An 11,120-nucleotide genomic window follows, 5' to 3' on the forward strand; every position below is an offset into this window, starting at 1 on the left:
TAAATTGCCACTTCTGTTTAAGTACAACAATGCCAAACCACAGACTTGCATGCTCCATTACTCCATTGCACTTGTCACCTTGCAAACCTGAAGTAAAACTCATAATCCTGGGTAAGATATCAATAGGAGTCCCAGGTATGCAGGGAATGCGGGACTAAATATTTTGTGTCATAATTTACAGTTTCAATGTTACAGACACCTTTTTTTCTGTTTGTTTCTCATATCTGGGCCTCCGGCATATTTTGGCAGTGAAATGTAAAATATAGCAAATCAAAGACTTTAATGGACATGGACCTTTAATTATCCCAAACACATGGAAGCATAAACATGTTAAGCTTTTCGTGTATTTTACGAGTGCAAATCTACTATCACAAAGGTTTTCAGCAAGGCTCTCAAAGCTTACCATTCATAGATGATTAGTCATGCTCTATACTGTTCTTTGATATTTGGAATGGGACTTCATTAATTTGCAGGCATTCTTAATGCACTGCATAAGGTCAGAGATTACTGGTTTCCCACAAATGAACTTTTCTTCCTCCATTTAGAAGGATTTAATGGAAAGTAATATAAATGTTTCTACTTAAGAACTGCTCCTGCTGGTTCACGGAGCCAAGTGCTGATCCCAGACCACCACCTTCTGGAACTCTGCAGAATCACAGAACCACCTCGGAGGCTCCTCTCTGCAGGAGTCTGAAAAGGACTGGAGACCAGGGGAGTGGTCAGAAGAAAAGTCATTCACTGCGCACTTGCCCTGCAGATTGCCAGACGACTGCTGGTAAGTGTCATTCAAACACTTGTTACCTGGTTAGGAAAACCTGTGATCTAACCTGGAAGAGACACTTTTTTTCCCCCCCTTATGTTATCTTGTAGAATAAACAATAACAGAATTTCTTAAAAATAAATATGAAAGTGAGGATTTGCACAGAAATGTCTCTTTACCAGTGTAACACCACGAAAGCGTCATGCCCCATCTCCAGCTCCCTGGTGTCACAGACAGTACAGACAGAGACCCATGTACCCAGGACAGACACATCAGACACGCCGTGACTCCCCTGACTCATAAGGTCTCCACACCCACCCATCTCCTCCTCCACAGGCATATCTGGCTCAAGCACTCTGGCAGGCTCATCAAACCAGCCCTACACCATGCCAGAGGCACTGAATGCAGCTTTACATCTGAAATATCATGAGGAAGTTTTTGGAGGGTAACAAGAGAAAGCTAGAAGATGGTTAGGGTGATAAGCTCCATGAAAGATTCCCCACTCCTTCTGAAGTGGGCACAACAATCAGTCTTAGAAAAAAGATTTAATTTGATTTACTAAATTGTAATCAGATTATCCTTTGGTTAAACAATACCCATAAACTAGTAACTGTTTAACAGTCCATAGAGAGGACTTTCAAGAGTATTGGCTTGTTAATAAATATGTTTCACAGGGTGCTACTGATATCCCAATAAGTCACACCATAAGAGATGCCCTGATCCCATCAAAGTCAGGGGCAAAAAGTCATATTGACTGAGCAGAGGACCTACTTGGCCTTAAAAAACAGGGAGCAAAGTAGAGTTGGTTCTCACTCTGTGAGTACCTCTAAGGTACAGCGGTGACTTTATTCTCCTTTCTCTAGTTACTGTTTATCTACCAACATTTCAAGGGAGGCTTTGTTCACTTAGAGCATCCTAGATCAGCTCCCACTAGTGAGCACAGCTGACTACTTCTGCCTATTTCGTGGTGTCTCTTCTCCACACCTCTGAGCTTGATGCTAACCTTCCAGACAGAAGCAGATGGGGCTCAAAATCGTATGAGGAGTTAGTATTGTACTTTAAACAGTACATAGCATTGTATTTTAAAAGCTTAACAACCAAATTATTACTAGTGGATTTCAAATAGAAACTGGAAATGAAGATTGATGGTATCCCTCTGTCAATTTTTGCTTCCATTCCCTGGATTGCATGCTTACCAAGCAATACTGAGGGTGTGAACACTCAGGCTTGTGACACACCCGTGAAGAAAGCAGGGAAGCAAAATTTACGGCTGGAGCTGCTGCCTCTGCAGTGCTGGCTGCTGGCAGAGCGCCTTACAGACGGGGGCACTGCTGCTCCAGGCGCTTTGCAAGGCGAGAGGCTCATCCTACCTCCAAAGCATTGGCTGCGTCAAACGGATGCAAAACTCTTGCGCACTTGCCAGCGTCCTCCTCAGGGACAAGAGAAGAGATCTCCAAGCTGAGTCTCTGCTAGTGATGGCAATGTGGCACAGAGTAGGAGCTGGCAGATGTAAGCACCCATGAGCTTTCAGCCTCTGCACTGTCAGTTTTCAGCCCTGCTCTGCACCCCAGTAAATAACACTTACTTGCATTTGAATATATAGTTTATAAATATTTTATATATATTGTTTATACTTGAATATCTAGCACTTGAGTATATGTTTCACACACTGTCTGTGGTTTCACCACAGCTTTTGCATTCACCTAATGAACAACAATTAGAAGGAGGAGAATCAGTTAATTCTACCCTACATACAGCACAGTGCTAATGCAAATGTGGGCAAACAAACATGCAAAAAGAATGCCTGTGTTTCTGATACTCCCTCTTAATCAGTTTTCTGGACCACTAAAAAACTTTCCAAAAAACCAAACTACTTCTGAGAGAATAAAAAGTCAGAATCACTTTGATTAAATTAAAGAATAGTGTAAATTAACAATATCAAAGGTACAACCTTTATCTGCTGCATATACTAGTATCTAAGTTTTTTGTAACTTTGTTATCCCTAGCCAGAGCTGCTTTCATAGGTACTGCAAACAAGAGGCCATGAGGAATTTTGAGACATTTATTTCTTCTAAAGAAGCAATACAGAAAGTCAGTGACTCAAGCCTCCTAAACCTCTGGTTTTTTGGCAGCATCTGAGCTGTGATATATCTACCATAGCTGAGGAACAGAACTGTTCACCTGGTGCTCAGATCTACATGAGGAAAGGTGTTTTGCTAAAGTATTGGCCTCACTTCCCTTCTGATGAATGTGGAGAGGAGAAGATGCTAGCTCTCAAACACACAAGACACCATGGCAGCTGTGGACACCAGTCTCAGAGGAGGTGCCTGGCTTTCACGTAGCTGAAGGCAAGCTAAACTGCAGGCAAAAGTGCTATAGGGAATATTGTGTCACACATGGGACACAGAAAGAGTCAGCTGCCAAGTGTTTCTCCCCCAAATTCCCTGGCTGCACATCTGAGTGTGACCCATTCCCAGGCTAATGTACTGCAAGAGTGTGACTGAACCAGTAACCCCCAAAGCCACCGCCTTCATCTCAGGAGCAGAATGAAGGGGCAGGGACTCAGTAACAGCAAATGGGCAGGTAAAACTATGAGTATGTCATTGACATTGAATTGGGTAGAGGGGGGAGGGGATCCAGCAGCAGTACCCAGGGTCAGAAATCCTGTGTACACAGAGGACAAAGGGCCTCTTATCACATGCAGAAAGCAAAGATCACTTTTGTGGTCTTTCAAGATCGCTACGGGTGACAATTTGCAGGTCAAAATTCCTGACCAGAGACATATCCCAGCGCCTCCTCCATGAAGTCAGCCGCCGTGGCAGCTGTTTGAACAGAGTCAGTGTATTAGACTAGCCCAGACTGGACTTCACCTGCTGGTGCCACCCCTGGAGCCACCCTCCCACCAAGGAAATGCCAGTTAGGAGCTGACCATCTGCATGAGTAATATTCTGCTCCCAGATTGCATAGACAGCACGTGTCATATGGTGGGGTGGGTCCCTCCTCAGTATAACAAAGTTGGCCTGAGACAAGGCAAACCACAAAACAATCAGCAGCAGAGAAAAGAGAATTCAGAGCCTGTCTCTGAATTCTCTGTCCTACCACATGCTACTTCACAGTTAATCAGATCAGCAGATCACACTGCCACATTCTAGAGAGTTTCAGCTCTGGTGTTTCATTTCAAGCTGTTGAGTCTGTGTAGCTTCCTGGACCATGTGAAGGAGGTGCTCAGGACGTAAACAAGCTCCAGACATACCTCATGTTTTATCCACATGTAGAACATGTCTCTAGGATGTGCTGTAGTAATAGAAACTGGTCAAAACCCCAGATAGTGCTGGTAAACTAGTGTTCGAGATAAATTCCAAGTCAGTACATTTATTACTCTTTGTTTCACAGAAATAATGTAGCAAAAAGCAAAGCTTATCAGGGTCCCCTCCCCTTAAAGTACAAGTTCTGAGTTCTCAAATTAGGAAGGCAGAGGCCTGATCAAAAACAAAGTGTGAAGACAGTTTGGCAGATACTGGGTTTGAAGTTATAGACCCTGGGTCTGACATCCCCTATTTCCACAGTATAATCTAAGCCAGCCCCATGCAGCCCACTGTGGGATGCGGGAGAGAATTGAAGGAGTAAATGTGAATTAATTCATGGGTTGAGTTAGAGACAGTTTAACAGGGAAAGCAAAAGCTACATTCACAAGCAAAGTAAATCAAGGGATTTATTCATCCCTTTCCATGGGCAGATAGGTGTGTTCAGCCATCCCCAGGACAGCAGGGCTCTAACACACACAACTGTGACTTGGGAAGACAAACGCCATCATTCTGAACGTCCCCTCCTTCCTCCTTCCTCCTGCAGCTTTATATCTGAGCATGCCACCCTGTGGAAGGGACACCCCTGTAGTCACTGGTGGGCAGCTGCCCTGGTGTGTCCCCTCCCGACTCCCTGTGACCCCTCCCAGCCTCCTGCCTGGTGGGACACAGTGAGGAGCAGAAAAGGCCTTGACACTGTGTGAGCACTGCTCCGGGAGAGCTAAAACATCTCTGTGTTACCAACACTGCTCCCAGCAAATCCACACCTCTGCCCCATGACACTGCTTTGAAGAAAATGAATTCTACCCCAGCTCAAAACAGCACAGCTGTGCACCGTGTATCGGCTGCACTGTGCTAACACACAGCGTTGGAGCTAACGCTGTCCGCTTCAGCCGCAGCAGTTTGCAGTTATTGTCCCTTCACTGTCCCTTAATTAACAGTAACTGCGTGGTCCCAAACTGAGGTAGGACGGCCCTGTGAGCTGTGCTCTCCGCGGCGGTGCTCACTCAGGTGGTGCCTGAAGGCACCGCCGGCCTGGCCGCGCTCAGGCCCAGTCGGGGCGGGCAGCGTGGCCGCAGGACCCCGGTGTGCCCCTGAGGGCCCCGGTGAGCCCCGGTGGGCCCCGGTGAGCCCCGGTGGGCCGCGGGGCCCGGCGGGGACGGGCGAGCGGCGGGCCCGCTGGCTCTGCACATGCTCCGTGTGCCAGCCCGGGCCGCTCGCACTGCCCTCGCTGGGCTGCGAGAGCTGCGGCATCGCCGAGCTGCTCGCAGGCTCTTGCACTCGCTGAAGACATGGCATTTTTCAGAGTCTCAGATAGGCTTCCAGGGGCATCTTTTTAAGACAGTCCATAACAGAATATAATGTTTCCATCAGGCTCTTGCCTTGGCAACAACCTGCAGCCGTAAAGCAAGTTTAATTCTCTGAGAGGAAGACTGGTGACAGCTATCGTTTCACTGTGTACTGTAATATATGAGATTCTACCCTGAGAACGCTGGAGGTGGCATTTGTCTGGTCTGGTTGTAAATAATGAGATAGATCACAATGGATTTCAGTTCCTCATCCGTGTTTGACCAGCACAAAGGTAAGTCACGTGCTACTAATTTCAAAATCCTCTGGTCCTCCAATGCGTCCCATGCAAATGTACTAAGATTACTTGACAGAATCAATAACATTAATTTTTGGGAAAGATTAGGTTTATTTTGGTTTCATGTAAAGGAATTTCTTCCATCAGGTTTAGACTGGATGGATATTTCAGTCTATTGCTACAGTGATTTTAAAAAATTAATTTTCAGCAGAACAGCAACAGCATCTGGCTACTCTTATGGTTAGCACTGAGAGATGTATATATATTTTTTTTTCCTTATATTGTATATTGGTCTTTTTGTTGTTATAGATATTTAAAACAGTTGCACTACTAGCAAACAGCTGTTTTAAATGGAGTAAAAAATTTAAGAACAGCTGGTTTTTCTAAGTCTACACTAAAAGGACTAGAAGCTGACAAGTTAAATACTTTGCTTTAGGAAATTTGTCTGTATAGGTGAGTATGGTCATAATTGCAAATTTAAGATATCACTAAAATCCACAATGTAAAGATTTTCTACATTGTAAGGTTGCTATGGAAATACAACTGTCTCTTTCTTGTCTATTTTGAAGTTAAATGTTAAATTTCATGTCTTTATTTGCCAATACAAGCTTTTATGTTTTATGGCTTAATACACTACAAGTGTAGCAACATTCCTTTTATGTTCCCAAAGCAGGACACTCATTGCTTGATTGCCTGTTGCAACAAATTTCTCTTCTAAGCTGGTTTACCAAACAGTATGTGTGCAGTGGCCACAGTTTCCAGTGCAGTTCCCAGAGCAGACCTGCAAAGTATCTGAGCTGACATGGCCACACAGGCCCCACAACAAAGGGGCTGACAGTGGAACAAAAATGAAAGCAGGAGGAAGACAAGGCACTGACTTTTGGGAAGCTGAGTGCTACAGGTTGTACTTCTGTGCTAGCCTATACTTCTTTGGTGAACCCAAAGTGAATACAGCCCATATAAAGCAGTGGGTTTATGGCTGCCCTTCAGCCACAGTAGCACTCAAAGCCTGAGCAAATCTTGGGAGGACTGGTCTACATCAGCCTAGCTGGGACCCCCATGTAGTGGGGGACAAGTGGGAAGTCAAACTGAGTGTCAAGAGAGAAAAATCTGCTACCAACAGGTGTAGAGGAGAAGGGGAAGTGCAGTGGTAAAAGGGGGATCTGTACTGCAGGAAAGGAGACAGGTGTTCCTAAATCATGTGTGAATGACCTAAGGAGCATTTTTCCCAACAGGACAGAGGTGTGGGGCTGACTGAGCTTCTGCAGCTCCAAATAGCCATTCCAACCTATGCTTCTGCAGCACTATGAATGTCCTCTGTGCCACAAGCCAGCCCAGCAGGGCTCAGAGTGGGGAAGCAGAGGTAAAATCCTGCATGCTCAGTGACATCGGGATGGCTGCCAGGGAGCCAGTGGAAGTGGTGCCAGGAATGAGTCTGGAATATCACCAAGGCTGGGGAAGGCAAAGCTAAATCTCCGGATGGTTTAGGGGGCAGAAAGCAGTGCAGGAGACCTCAGTCCCAGACCAGAGTATCCAAATAGAAGGGATAATGTTGAGAGGCAACATCTACCTATACCTCCCCTTGCTCCGAATCTGCACCCCCTCCTGCTGCCAGACCACTCTCCACACTGACCCATCCTAATTTCTGTCCAGCATCACCTGCAGCCTGTGTCACTCTCCACCTACATCAACTCCCCTGCCAGAAGGTCCCTTCACTATACATTCATCACCTCTGCTTCACCAGCGCTGCAGGAATGCTTGCTCATTAGGTGCTTTGTGATTTACTGCGTGCCTTCCCTGGTAGCTGCGTGGGAGGTGGATGGGAAGCAGGAGTACAAAACACACAGTAATGGGATACTGAGCTCATTGGTTACTATGCAAAGAATACTCTATTCAAAACTTACAGTGTATAGTGGATTTTGCCTAAATACCACTTATTGTGTTGGCACAATATTGATTTAAGCAGGTATCATTTTTTTAACAAGGAGAAGGGAAATGTCTTTCATTGCAGCAATTTATAACAATGGAAGAATACAAGCTATCTTTCAAACACACTAAATTTCTCTCTCTTGGTCCAAAAAAATAATTCAGCTCTCCACACAAACCCTTTTTTCTCCATTCCGCACATCAGAAGATTCTCCCAACTATAAATAAAAAAAATCCCCAGCATTCCAAATTTGAAAATCATACTGTCTCTTTTACAATTCTTTTGTGCAATAATATCTCATAGTATTTACAATAGTAACAGGAATGTGGAGCTTACAGAAGGCAAACAGCACCAGAAACCCCTTCCCTCCTAGTATTGCTTGGTGCCATTTAAATAAATGTCTGCTTTTCCTGTTTTCAAATGTTTACTAAATAAACAGAGAAGCCAGACAAAGACCTGTACTAGTGCATGCACTGCCAGGCAAGCACAGGGATTATTACTTTGTTGAGTGTTCAATAAAAATGCAGTGGTAGAGAGTAAGTTACACTTTTCAAAAACGGCCCCTCCCACTGCCCCTGTGATTCCCTACGCCTGTCCTGACAGCCAGGTGTAGAAAATCACGTATGGCCTTTGGCTAGTGGTGGAGACAAGAGGTATTATGAGAGGGAGGGTAATAAATTACACAAATGCATCTTTTTCACAATGAACATGAGTTATCCTATTATTCTGTCTTCAGTTTTTAATATCTTATGGTTTAGCAAGTCCAAAATCAATCATTGCCATGTACATGTATGTGAGCATGTACACCAAGCTCCAGCAAATTTATATAGAACTTAAAAATCCAATGCCCCAGAAAGCTTGCACTTACGTACATCTAATGTGCACTTTATAAAACAACAAATCAGCCAAGATCACAAATCATGTAAAACATGCATTCTTCATAGTACATCAGAGGAGGTTTAAGGAGGAGGATTAAGGTAATGAGAAGCACAATTTCACTGCTCTGAATCCTGTAATAATTCTCTTTCTATATACTCCCTTTTTTGATCAAAAGAAAACTACTTAGCCTTGAAGAAACTATACATTCTTAAAACACTGCAGGTTATTTCCGATGATTGGTGTTTAGCTTTGATTGTTTCCGAGGATTTTAGCACCACCCTGTGTCATTTAATCTTTTCTTCCAGACCTTTCTACACCACTACTGTTAGCCTGCAGTTTCTCCCCTGCCTTTCTCTATATCTTAAATGGATCTTCTGCCTTTCTGAATCTGAGTGACAGCTGTCTTTTACCAGTATCACATCAATTCTCTAAAATGTAAATTGTATTTGAAATGGGAACTTAGTGGCATTTCTTGAACTGCAACATAGTAATGGAGTAACTCTCTCTAACACATTAGAAGGTGAAGAGTCAGGAGTTTGGTAGATCACAATCCCTTTCTGCCACGTGGTGCTTGTGACCCAGCCCCAGCAAGGCCCCCTGCAGAGTAAGCTCACAGAGGGCAGGACACAAGCACTCAGTACTTCACTGGTACCTTCTGCAAAATGCTCACTTTCTGAACCATTCCTCTTCTGCCCAGGAAGATGTCTTCAAAAATAAATGTCCTACTAGCTTTGTGCCCATACTTCTTCGTTCCTTGACAGGGTAAGCTGGAGGAAGATGAAGTGGTCATGTTGTTCACCTGAAGCCAAGTGCATCCAGCACAAATGACATCCAGGCTCTCCCAGCATTTTCTGCTCTCTGTCATGTGAAACATCAGAAGACCATTTATCTATCTTCTTTCTCATTCCCCATCCACAATCACACTGGTCAAGACACCCCACTTGAAGTTGTGTCACCCAACAGAAATGGAATTCATGGCAGTCATCTTTATTCAGATCCCAACATGAGCACTCATCCATTCCTCCTGGCGCAGGCTCCCAGTCAGGGTGACAGCCTGCTCCACTTGCCTCTCCCTGCTCTGGCAGATAGGACTTGTGGGTGGGGAAGTGTAAATCTTTGTGGCTTCATGCCACCATCCTTTAACAGGAATGGAGCCTGTGTTCTGCAAAAAGAGGCAGGGGCAAAACTTCATTCATTTTTCCATCCATCCGTACATCCATCCATCCATCCATCCATCCATCCATCCATCCATGCACAGTTTTACTTCCCCTCCTTATACAAAACGGTAGTTGCTCTGGACAAAGCAGACTGAGCCCAGCAGAAGCAAAGGGGAAGTGTCTTGGTTTTACCTGCAGGAAAAAGGGCAGAGATGTTCAGAGACCCACATGAAGGAGTGCACCCTTGTCCTCATCTTCCTGCCATAGTGCCCTCCAGGTAAGCAACTGCTCTGCTCAGGAGATGGAGATTTCCCTTTGGTGGCTAGATTTCTCTGCTCCTGACTCACAAGAGGAACACTTAACAGTACCTACAAGGCAAAAAAAGAGTACAAAATTTACATGTGTAATGCATCAAAGGAGGTGAGGGCCCCTTTGATTCACTGTCTGCCTCACTATATCTAGCAGTTTCTTTCCCAGTGCCATCAGCGTCTTCTCTGTACCACACCCACACAGCACCTGCACAGCTGTACACAACAGCAGCCATGTGAGGAGCCATGCTCAGGGCTGGCACCCTCTGTGAACCTCCAGAGACTGGAGGACAAGAGGAGCAACACAAGCTGTCAACCACTCAGACCTGAGCTTGTCATTAACATGTTTTTGCTGAGTGTGCCAATTGTGGGAGGCATCTTCAGGTCTGACGTAATAAGGAAGTATTACTAATTGAGCCAGTGGTGAAGTCACTTCTTTTTCTTCACGTACTAGTCACTGATGATGACTCTCTGGCACCAATGACTCCTCATCTCTCTGGATTTCCTAGGCCCACAGGACAAACCTCCTGAGCCAAATGAACAGTTGCCTCAGCAACAGACCCCTCAACAGAATAAAAATCAAGTTAACATTTTTATTCACAAACTTTATGAAGTGTGTAATTTAAAATACCAGTTAGAAGAAATAAAATAAATTAGATTCTCTTTAGCTGAGGAGAAATTGGGAAGGAATCTGGCAAAGGCAGATTAAAGTCAGCTTGTTAATTTTCCCAGTCCCACAAACAGAGTTCCAGTTTTGACAGACTAACCCATTCCAGGGTAAGAGCAGATTGTGTTTCCATGGCAGCCAAATTTTGAAGTCCAGAGTACTGATTGCGCCCTGTGAGAGAAGATCACGTGCAGAATTAGGCTAGGCTGTGAAGTCCACCATAGAGCTCATGTAAGTTCATCTGAGACAACGTCTAATCACAACATGAGTAGTGTGGCTAATACTTTACAACATTATTTATAGATCTTTTATCACTCAAAAAATATAAATAGTCATGCTATCTCCAGAAGTTTTTCAGGACAGGTAAGTCACCAGACACTTAATCTCTCTTTCCTTTGATCAACTCTGTAGTGTGATTTAGGCATTTTCTCCAGCTAACAAGGTAGTGGAGTGGCTGGACAAGTGGTATGTTTTATATCTCTGACCCTGTCCTGTTTAGCCTGGAACAGAATTGATTTTCTTCTTAGAAGCCAAC

The 11,120-nt window shown here is 44.5% G+C and overlaps 1 protein-coding gene across 3 annotated transcripts in view; it reads left to right on the plus strand.

Annotated features, from left to right (window-relative positions):
- The first annotated feature begins 5,257 nt into the window (after window positions 1–5,257).
- ANKRD55 (ankyrin repeat domain 55) overlaps window positions 5,258–11,120 on the plus strand; it is a 47,434-nt gene continuing 41,571 nt past the window's right edge. For all 3 annotated transcript variants that reach the window (XR_009490346.1, XM_059874045.1, XM_059874046.1), the window contains exon 1: window positions 5,258–5,644. Coding sequence is in view for 2 of the 3 variants with exons in the window: in XM_059874045.1 (XP_059730028.1) it covers window positions 5,605–5,644 (40 nt within the window). In the remaining variant the exon portion in view is untranslated. The remainder of the gene's footprint in view (window positions 5,645–11,120) is intronic.

Source organism: Haemorhous mexicanus, chromosome Z (assembly GCF_027477595.1).
Source record: "Haemorhous mexicanus isolate bHaeMex1 chromosome Z, bHaeMex1.pri, whole genome shotgun sequence".
Lineage (NCBI taxonomy): Eukaryota > Metazoa > Chordata > Aves > Passeriformes > Fringillidae > Haemorhous > Haemorhous mexicanus.